The sequence below is a fragment of the Ovis canadensis genome, chromosome 8 (genome assembly GCF_042477335.2).
Source record: "Ovis canadensis isolate MfBH-ARS-UI-01 breed Bighorn chromosome 8, ARS-UI_OviCan_v2, whole genome shotgun sequence".
NCBI classification, from domain to species: Eukaryota; Metazoa; Chordata; class Mammalia; order Artiodactyla; family Bovidae; genus Ovis; species Ovis canadensis.
The window spans coordinates 72,974,664-72,985,403 of NC_091252.1; the positions used below are offsets into that span (position 1 = coordinate 72,974,664).

Here is a 10,740-nt window from a genome sequence, read left to right on the forward strand (position 1 = left end):
TTGTAGCTACAAAAAAAAAAAAAAAAAAACCACAAAAACCCCACCCAGAAACCCAGGAATTCCCCAGGGAACCGGAAGCACGCCTGTAAGTATAATACTATCCAGTGTTGTTCCTGGAAAGTTGGCACAGGGTCCATTCTGAAAACATTTTTTTGAATACTCACCTGTGGCAGGGGGGAGGGAGGGGGCCACACTAGACCCTGGGCATCCCAGCTAGAGACAGGCCTCTCTCCCACCCACGTGAGCTCCCAGCACACACAAAGCTGGCTAAGATGAAAGATCGCTATGATCGTACCTATCCCCGACGTAAACTGTTCTTTTCTTTCTGGCCCCAGTAATTAATAATCGCCGCTTCAACATCTGGACTGGAAATGATGCGGTGGAAGTGTGGAGGACAAAAAAAGAATTGCTGGGGAAATGTATCGTGTGTATTAGGTCATTGCCGTAGTTAGAAGATTGGGATTCTGGTGGGTAACAGAAGTGAAGGAAACGGAGAGGTAGGGCGCCGCGATCTCCAGCCCTCTTCCTTGCTCCCAAGCCCTGGTCAAGCCTGTCGTGTTTAAGTAGCACGAAAACTAAACTGTGCTCACTCTTAGCGGTGACCTCGGCTGGGCGAACCCCTCCGATGCTGAATTTACTGGTCCGGACGTTACTTTACAGAAAACGAAATTCAGATTAATGGAACACACAAGTCTTGCACCTGCAGAAATTAAGAATTTCATTATTTTTACTCTGAGTCAAATAAGAAGTAAACAGTCCACCAGTCCTGTGGGAGGCGGACATTTCCTGGGCCGGGGAGCCAGGAGATAGGGGTTGTCCTGCTTCCCAAAGCGGCCGGCTGTCGGTTGCGCGGATCCAGAGAAAGCTGTATCAAGTCTCATCCCGGGTTCCCGCCCCTGGGACTGTGCCCGCCCCTGGGACTGTGCCCTCCCCAGCCTCCACGCCCGCACCCCCCAGAGCCTCCAGTCGCTCCCGGCTCACCGCTGGGAACCGGCGCCCCGGCGATCCTCCGGAACCATTAGACGCTACTTGGACTCAGAGTCTGCTTTTGGCTTATCTTTGCCTCGCTTGCAATAGATGTCCATGCCCCCCGTACCCAGGCTTTGCAACCCCGCGAGGCCACGGCACCCCCGGAACATCCCTGCGCTCCTAGCCGCGAGCGTAACCCCGGGTCCCTCCGTGGAAGGCGCGGGACTGGAGAGCGCGTCGCCGGAGACTAGAAGGGACCGGTTCGCGCCCTAAGTGAAGCACGCCCCGGTGGCGTCCTTGGGGGGGCTCTGGGTTCCTTCAAAGTTGGGGCGTTGGCACCCGAGCATCCGGGAGCCCCGCAACCCGCGGGCACCGAAGTTTCTCTCTTCCCTGGCCGGCAACTGAACAGGGTCCCGCGGCTGCGCCGGGAGAAACTGTGGGTGGAAAAGCCGCTGCATCTCGCGGGGAAGGGGGCTGAGGGCGCTGTCACTTGTTGAGGCTAATAAACGCGGCGCGACCCCGGAACGCTGTTGTTTCTAAAATCTTTAGCTGTGCCCGCTATCCCCCAGCCCGGATCCGGGAAGGAGGGAGGAGCGCGAGCGGCTGGCAATGCAGAAGAGGGGCCCGCGCCCCGACAGCCGACCCGGGTGGGTGCTGGGGCTCCCGAGGGGAGCAGGTCCGGTCCCCCTCGCGGCAGCTGCCGAGGTTTCCAGCCGCAGAGCGTCCTCCCTGCCGGCGAAACCGCGTGGGACTCAACCCACCGCCGCCCGTCACCTACTTGCAAGTCGCTGTCGCTAGGATTCCCGCCACTCCTCTCAGACCAGCCCCCCACCTCTGCCGCTTTTCGGAGTCCCCCGCCCCCGTTCCTGCCTCCCCGGAGCTGCGGGGCAGTCGGACGCGGAACCGCCGAGCCGCGAGGACGCCTGCCTGGAGCTGCCTTCTCTCCGCAGCCAAGCCGGCGCCCCCTGCCCTTCGCCGCGGTGCTGGGCGGGCGCCCCTGCCGCCCTCGCTCCGCTCATCCCGGCCTCCTTCCGCGCTCTCCTCCCGCCGGTCCCGGAGCTTCGCCACCGCCGGGTGCGGCGGGGCAGGCGCGATGCGGCAGCTGTGCCGCCGGGGCCGCGTGCTGGGCATCGCGGTGGCCATCGCGCACGGGGTCTTCTCCGGCTCCCTCAACATCCTGCTTAAGTTCCTCATCAGCCGCTACCAGTTCTCCTTCTTGACCCTGGTGCAGTGCCTGACCAGCTCCACCGCGGCGCTGAGCCTGGAGCTGCTGCGGCGCCTGGGGTTCATCGCGGTGCCCCCCTTCGGCCTGAACCTGGCTCGCTCCTTCGCGGGGGTCGCCGTGCTCTCCACGCTGCAGTCCAGCCTCACGCTTTGGTCCCTGCGCGGCCTCAGCCTACCCATGTACGTGGTCTTCAAGCGTTGCCTGCCCCTGGTCACCATGCTCATCGGCGTCCTGGTGCTCAAGAACGGAGCGCCCTCGCCGGGGGTGCTCGCGGCCGTGCTCATCACCACCTGCGGCGCAGCTCTGGCAGGTGAGCTGGACCCGCGCGGACCCCCGGCCCACCCCGGCCCACCAGCCAGTGACCTCGGGGATCACTCAGTGCAAAGCCCTCACTTCCAGATGGGGAGACTGAGGCAGGGAGCTTTGAACGCGGTGGCTCCGCTAGCAGATGGGACCCCTGAGACCCAGCCGAGTCTTCCTCTGCGCTCCGGCCTCCTCCTTTAGAGTCCCCACTCCCACTACTAGTCCGGGTTTCCGACCCCCGCCCCTGTCTCGCTCCGTAACGCCCTTCCCTCCTAGCCCTCCTCCTTCCGTCTTCCCCCTTTATTTCTTCCTTCCTCCGGGAGGGGGTGGGCGAGCCGCCCTAGCCTGGGAGCTATAGCCCCCAGACCGAGACGGAAGGAGGGGGCCGAGAACTTCTCTGGGTCACGCGGGGCCGGAGTGGGCAGGGACGATGCGAGCTAAGCTTAAGCCCCGAGGCTAGCTTGGGATCTCCGGCGCCACGCGGGGGGCTGCAGACGCTGGGCAAAGGTGGGCGGATTGAGACTCTGGCAGGTTGGGCGTGGAGGACTGAGCGAGGTGGGCGCCAGCGGAGCGGGCAACCGTCTTTCGAGGGTCTCCCCATGCCCAGCCTGCCCGGGGAATAGCCACGAGCCGGGACCCCCCCTCTCTCTTCTGTGCCCCACGGAGGCGGCAGTCGTACCACGTGCCCAGGCGACACCCATGCCAGCTCGGGGAAGCCACAGAGCCTACCCCGAGGGTATCGGTGCTGTCCGGAGCCTCTGTCTTGGAGAGAGGTAGACGGGACGCCCCCCGAGGATAAGAAAGGGAGGGCGTGCCTCTCCTGCCTCGAACTGGGCAATTGACTGTACTTGGCTTTTCCTTTCGATACGCGTGGGTAGAGCTAGGGCGCACACCCTACTTTCCAACCTACGCCCGTTGCCCCCAGTGGATACCAGCTCCCGCCAACCCAGTGTCTTCTCTGTTTCCTTCCTGCCCTACGTTCCTCGGACCTCTCTCGATGCGCTCCAGGAGCCGGTGACCTGACCGGCGACCCCATCGGGTACGTCACCGGCGTGCTGGCGGTGCTGGTGCACGCCGCCTATTTGGTGCTCATCCAGAAGGCGAGCGCAGACACGGAGCACGGGCCGCTCACCGCGCAGTACGTCATTGCCGTGTCCGCCACCCCGCTGCTGGTCGTCTTATCCTTCGCCAGCACCGACTCGATCCACGCCTGGACCTTCCCCGGCTGGAAGGACCCGGCCATGGTGACCATCTTCGTGGCGTGCATCCTGATCGGCTGTGCCATGAACTTCACCACGCTGCACTGCACCTACATCAACTCGGCGGTGACCACCAGCTTTGTGGGGGTGGTGAAGAGCATCGCTACCATCACTGTGGGTATGGTGGCCTTCAGCGATGTGGAGCCCACCTCTCTATTCATTGCTGGCGTCGTGGTGAACACCCTGGGCTCCATCATTTACTGTGCGGCCAAATTTTTGGAAACTAGAAAGCAGAGCAACTACGAGGACCTGGAAACGCAGCCGGGGGTAGAGGAGGCGCAGCCAAGTGGAGATCAGCTGCCGTTTGTCATGGAGGAGCTGCCCGCAGAGGGTGGAAATGGCGGGTCAGAAGGTGGGAAGGCAGCAGGTGGCTCCACTCAACCGGGTGGGCAAGAGGCTAGGGGCAGCCCCAGAGGGGTCTCGCTGATGGCTAGGAGCTCGCAGATCTCAGACAGCCCTGAAGAAGTGGGCAGGAGTTCATTAAAGGATGCTTACCTCGAAGTGTGGAGGTTAGTTAGGGGAGCCAAGTATGTAAAGAAGGATTATTTGATAGAAAATGAGGAGTTACCCAGTCCTTGAAAAGGAAATGCACGTATGTATATATGTACATACACTTATTTTATATGTGAAAGATGACATATTTTAATGAGGAGCCGCCCAGTTTCCTGCTTGGAGTGGGGAATGGGAGCAAAGAAAGAAGCTGAAATATTTGACTGCAACACAATTAGTACCCGTGTGAATTATTTAGCCTGAGAATACCAAAGGCATCACAGAGGCAAAAGAATGTGAAGGTGACTAGCAAACTAAGGCAGGGTTTCAGCTGCAGATTCTTAGCACATTTTTGGTCATTATGACCACAACCAAATATCTGCATGTATGGAGAGTCCTTCAACCACCCCCTCCAAAGATGGAGCATAGAGATGATGGCAGCACTTAATTTAGTTCAAAGATTACATGCAGGGGCACCTTTTTGACAATAGTTTGAACTATAGTTTTTATGGCCACTTTGGAAGAATATACTATTGAAATAACATATTTAAATACACTGAATTAATGTTTACTGTTTAAAGTCACCTGAAATATGTTTACTCTAATTTTCCTCTGTTTTAAAATATATATAAGTGCTCTACTCTTCTATTGGTAGAAAATGTTACAACTATTTTGAAACTGAATTCTTAGCTTTAATCATGAAGTTTAAAGTTGGCTTTTAGTAATTAAAAATATTTGAAAGGTTGTTTTAGTTCATTGCTTTGTAATATTTGTTATTGAACGCCATAACCTTTTTAAAAAACAGTTTTACTGTGTCCAGTATTCTTTCAAGCAAATGCAATGGCTGATGTATAATTCAGTGTTAACTGAAACCCAAACAGAAATGAGACCGTTCAGTTAAGCTAGGCCTTTCAAGTCGCGCTGCACATCCTAAACCGTGTTACAAAAAGAGCAACTGCTATATTCACTTTATGATATTTTTCTATCTTAAATTTGTCAAAATAAAGTATGAGTCTCTGCTAAAAGGTATATTGTTAGAAATTTGTCTTCAACACATCTGTGTTCTGTTGTTGCTGTGTGGCTTGCGTTTGCCCCCTATGAGTGGTGTTTAGTATCTGGGGTGCAGGGCTCACCCCCCATCAGGAATTTCCTAAATTAGCATGGCAGTTTGGTTTCAAACAACAACGTTAAAAACACTCTCATTTTCCAGTCAAGGAAAGTAAAGTAAAATAAAGTCCTGCCTCATGCTGCCTTGTGAGAGCCATCCACAACTGACTTCAGTTAAGATGGAGTTTGAAATGTAATAAAAGCGGGAAGCCAGGGGAAGTCTTCCTGTCAGCCACCTCCCAGAGTGTACTTGGAAGGTGAAGACAGTCATCATTTGCCAGCATGTTTCTGAGAGTTTATTTTTCTTCATTTTCCAAAGATCAAAACCAAGCAAAAAGCAGAGGCATCAGTTTTTCTCTACAAGCTGGTAAGTGTCATTGTGATGGTTTGTGATTGGTTCTGGCTTGCTTGTTTTCATCAGCAATTGATGTTTCCATAGGTACCTCTAGAAGCCATTGAAGTGGTAGGAGCTGTCATATGGCTGCAGTTAGAAATGGTTGACTAGAGTTATAATGACTTCTTTCAAAATAAGCATTAAACGTAATGCCAGCATGCCAGAAGGCAACATTCTGTAGCTACTCTATGAAGCTGAGAATTTGTGAAAAGCAGCAATCTGAACAAGGTATATATTTTTTAAGTCCACTGTCAGACAAATCAATAAAATGATTGTTTTTTGCTGAAAAAATTCCCTTTTGGTTAAAACTGTGGGTTTGCATTTATTACAAAAAGATTAACTCTTTCCTGCCAATAGACTTGTAGAAACATTTGTAGAGACACTCCAACCAATCCAATGGAAGCATTTCCTTTACTTGGATGGATGAACTCCATTCATTCAAGGATGGTCATGGGACCTGTCAGACCCAAGGAGGTGCAAAGGTACTTTTGGTAAGACTTAAGTTTCCTAATTTTCTTTTCTGGGCTTGCCTGGTGGCTCAGCAGTAAAGAATCTGCCTGCCAGTCCAGGAGATGCGAGTTTGATCCCTAGGTTGCGAAGATCCCCTGGAGAAGGAAATGACAACACACTCCAGCATTTTTGCCTGGGAAATCCCATGACTAGAGGAGACTGGTGGGCTATAGTCCATGGGGTCATAAAGAGTCAGATGCAACTGAGTGACTAAACAACATCATTTATCCTTTCACTGGACTTGAACCTAGGAGGATAGGATGGGGGTGGGGCAGACATACTGTTGTCATCTTGCCACCAGAAAAAGATACAACAGGAAAAAATCAACACAGAGAGGCAGACCAGGGTGGTAGAGAGAGAGAGAGAAACTGAGTCCTGAGTCCTGATTTCACAGGGCCCTGGCATTCGGATGGCTTTCCTGTAAGTTAGTACTAGACCTCATATTGTCAGATATAAAACAAGGTCTGTTTTTTAAATTGTTTTTATTTGCTTTAGTCATTGAGATTTCTGCCACTTTCAATAACAAAGAATCCCAAGTGACACAAATATAAATGCCTGGTTTTTAGCAACAAGGTGGGGTAAAAGGACCAAAAGAGGTTTTTGTTTGTTTGTTTTTTGCTTGTTTTGTTTGTTTTTCATTTTTCACCAACACAAGCTTTTACCCCTACCCTTGCCTAGGGATTAGATATGCCACTCTGGTCTCAAAAATTACCATCTACTCTGTATCACCATGGTCTTAAACAACCCATGGTTTTACCTATCATCCTTGTCTTCAGTTTACAATTCAATGAATCCTACATTCATGCTTCTCAAATTCACTGGATGTTGGAGCAATGTTTTGTATTGCACACTATTATAAATAATGTCTGAGGTTTATTATTATAGTCCTTGCTAGGTGCTAGGTGCAGTTCTCAGGGTTTTACATGGACTAATTCATGTAATTCTTACAATATTTCTACATGTTGGCATTAATATTATCCCAATAATACAAGGAGTAAACTGAGGTGTAGAGGGCTAAGGAAGTTTCCCTGACCTCTTAGCTGGTAACCTGTAGATGTGGGAGCTGATTTGAACCCAGGCAGTCTGACTCCAGTGCCCATCTGTCTCACCATTATCCTATCCTGCCTCTTGGTGAGATACATTCAACCTGACATCATAAAGCTGGAGAATGTGGGAGCGCTGGTGGGTAGTTCCAGTGCTTATTCATTACAACTCAGTTAGGACCATAATCTGCTGTCCTCAGAAAAAAAAAGGATACAACCTATATGTGTGTGTTTATGAACAGTTTCCTGTTTGTGAGCACTAAGGGACCCAGATAGCAGTTGAGGTACCAAGAAAACAGAATCAAGAAAGGGGTTCTATTGCTATTATAACCAAGTCCCCAAGATCTCCAGACTTTCCAGTCCATCACTCATTTAATATTCAAACAAGTCAACTTAATCCTTCACCTTAAATAACCCTGAGAGGTACAGACCTTCAGACTAGTGTTTCTGAGGATTCACTGAGCATGCTCAGTGTTGCTGATTACTTGCTGTTCCCTGCTGCTGTGTTGATCATTTTGAAAACAGACTTTATTGAAATATAATTTATGTACCATAAAATTTGCTCATTTTAAGTGCACTATAGTCATTAGCATGTTTATAGAACGGTACAGCCATTACCACTGTCTAATTCCAGAACATTTTCATTGTCCCAAAAAGAAATCCTGTACCTGATAGAAGTCACTATCCATATTCCCTTAATCTCCCCAGCCCCCGTCATCACTAACCAACTTTGAGCCTCTGTGGGTTTGCTTCTTGTGATTAAATGCTTTCTGCTGTCTTGAAATTGCTCTTTCAAGCTGTTCTTCCTAACCTGTTCCTGTGCTCCATTTTTTTTTGACACCAGGTACTGCTATTAATAATAAAAAGTTAATGTTGGGATACAGTTGATACGATTTACTGAATGCTTACAACTACCTATCCTAAGGACATTTCAGTGCAGGAAAGGAAAACTTAAAAGTCAGTATTGGAAGTCTCTGCTCTTGGGGTCTGAGTGGTCCTCTGTCATCTGGGCCCTGCCTGTGCTCTGTGGGGCCCACTCCTGACCAGGACAGTGCCTTCCCCACAGTCACACTTATCCTAGGCGTAAGCCCCCAAGATGCTTATTTTCCTATAATTTTTCTGAAGAAGTACCTGGGAAGAGCTGTGACACTAAAACAAAAGAGAAATCATTTGACAATATAATTCTTCTCTTCCAAGAATGTGGAAAAACCATAGTTATCAAAAAATATCATCCCTGGGACTTTCCTGGTAGTCCAGTGGTTAAGACTCTACTTCCACTGCAGGAGACAGAGGTTCCATCCTTGGTAACAGGGAAGATCCTACATGCCATGCAGTGTGGCCAAAAAAATAAACAGGCTTTAAAAATTTTTTACACAACACACACACATGCACACATATAGGCAGGGCCCAGATGACAGAGGACCACTCAGACCCCAAGAGCAGAGACTTCCAATACTGACTTTTTAGATAGACTGAGAAAGTTATTCTGGAAAAGTTTGTAACTAATGCAAAGTTGGCTATCTGCCCACCTGTTGGCTCCCAGCCCCTCCCACATTCTTCCTTGCGCACAGAACTCTAAACTTGTTCAAGTACAAGCAGCAATGTGCTCAGGGAAGGTGGATCAACCCCCTGTTGGATTAATCATCATTTTTCTAAAGCCTTCATGGAGGACTCATAGCTCTTTGCCAATGATTGGCTTAGCAGAGGGCCTGTGATGCAGCTAGAGTAGGAGATGAATGAGTAAATTTGCTAGGAAAGGGGTTCTGGGCCAGTTCTCTATGATAAGAAGATGCTCTTAACCCTTTATCCTGCCTTTGTATGCAGTTGGTAGGGATGTGATTTCTGAAGCTATGGCAGTTATTTTGCAGCCTCAAGTGGACAACCCTAAGTGTGAACAGTGATATGTTCAGGGCAAACAAGAAAATGAGGGAAATAGCCTATTTCTTGGTGCCTTCATTATACTGCTCATTTAGCCGCACTGGAACTGCCTACTTCAGGCATCTTGTCACAGGAGAGGATAAATTCCTATTCTAAAGTCACTTGTAGCTGGGCGTTCTTTTTCTGTTAGCCAAATCTTCCCAACTGATATTAAATTTAAATTTGATAGTTAATTTTGCATCAAAAAGAAAATACAGTTGAAAAACAAAATGTTTTTTCACTGCAACATCAATTTTAATCCATCCACCCATAATTTATTCCTTGATTCAACAAACACTTAATAAGTAAATATTATATACCAACTTCTGAACAGTTTATTTCCTTTTTAAAACTATTTCTTTATAGTCACTGTAATTGGTGATTTCTTTATACGTGAAGGATTACTTCCAAAAGGGCTAATTTGAGGATGAAGACTAGCCAAACATTCTTTGAAAGGGCAATAAAAACTCTAAGGTTTATCTTCTAAAGTTTATCTGAAAGACATAACTGGACAATGTTTCCCATAGTCACCAAGAGTTTAAAAAAAAAAATGATACAGAAATGTGATGAAAAAGGGGCAAAATGTGTCAATAAAAAGTGTTTAGTGAAGGAGATCAAATTGCTCTTATACAATGAAAGGATCCTTGTGTGTTTAATCACTCAGTTATGTCTATCTTTTTGCTACCCAGTGGACTGAGTAGCCGGCCAGACTCCCTGTCCATGGGATTTCCCAGGCAAGAATACTGAAGTGGGTTGCCATTTTCTCCTCCAGAGGATCTTTCTGACCCTGGGATTGAACCCCCCTCTCCTGTGTCTCCTGCACTGCAGGTGGATTCTTTACCCGTTGAGCCATCAGAGAACTCCAACCTCATTTAAATAGGAAAAGAGCAAATTAACCCACAGTGAAAATATGTGTGTCAGTGAGGCTGCTGGAACAGAAGTCTGTTTGTGAGCAAGCACATTAGTATCACCTCTGCAGAAAAGAAAACAGATAATAAGCAATGCACATTATTATGGGCTGAATGTTAATGTTTCCCTCCTTCACCTCGAATTCGTATGTTGAAATCCTAACCCTCAAGGCATTGGTATTAGAAGATGGGGCCTTTGGAGAGATTAAGTTATGAGGGTGTGGCTCTTTTACCTGGGATTGGTGCCCTAATAAGAAGACACAGGGGAAGGTGCCTCCTGTCTCTGCTCTTTGCCCGGTGAGCATAAAGAGGAGCTGGCCATGTGCAATCCAGGTATCAGGCCCTCACCAGACACTGGATCTCCCAATGCCTTCGTCTCATATGTTCCCAGACTCCAGAATTGTGAGAAATAAATGTTGATTGTTTAAGCCACTCAGTCTATAGTATCCTGTTATAGCATCTTTAGAAGAGAACTGAGAAACTGAATATTCCTGTGAGTGAAGGTTTCTACCATTACAACCCCACCCCTACTTTCAGACTATTATGAGAGAGAAATGCACTTTTGTTGAGCTTTTGTATTCAGGCTCCTTTTTAGTTCAGCAGTTTAGCCAGTATT

General features: G+C 48.9%; 1 protein-coding gene across 1 annotated transcript; it reads left to right on the forward strand.

Annotated features, from left to right (window-relative positions):
* Positions 1-695: 695 nt before the first annotated feature.
* SLC35D3 (solute carrier family 35 member D3) lies at positions 696-5,270 on the forward strand. Its single transcript, XM_069598500.1, has 2 exons — positions 696-2,504; positions 3,506-5,270. The coding sequence occupies exons 1-2, from the start codon at positions 2,063-2,065 to the stop codon at positions 4,333-4,335; spliced, it is 1,272 nt and encodes a 423-aa protein (XP_069454601.1). The 5' UTR covers positions 696-2,062; the 3' UTR covers positions 4,336-5,270.
* Positions 5,271-10,740: the final 5,470 nt, after the last annotated feature.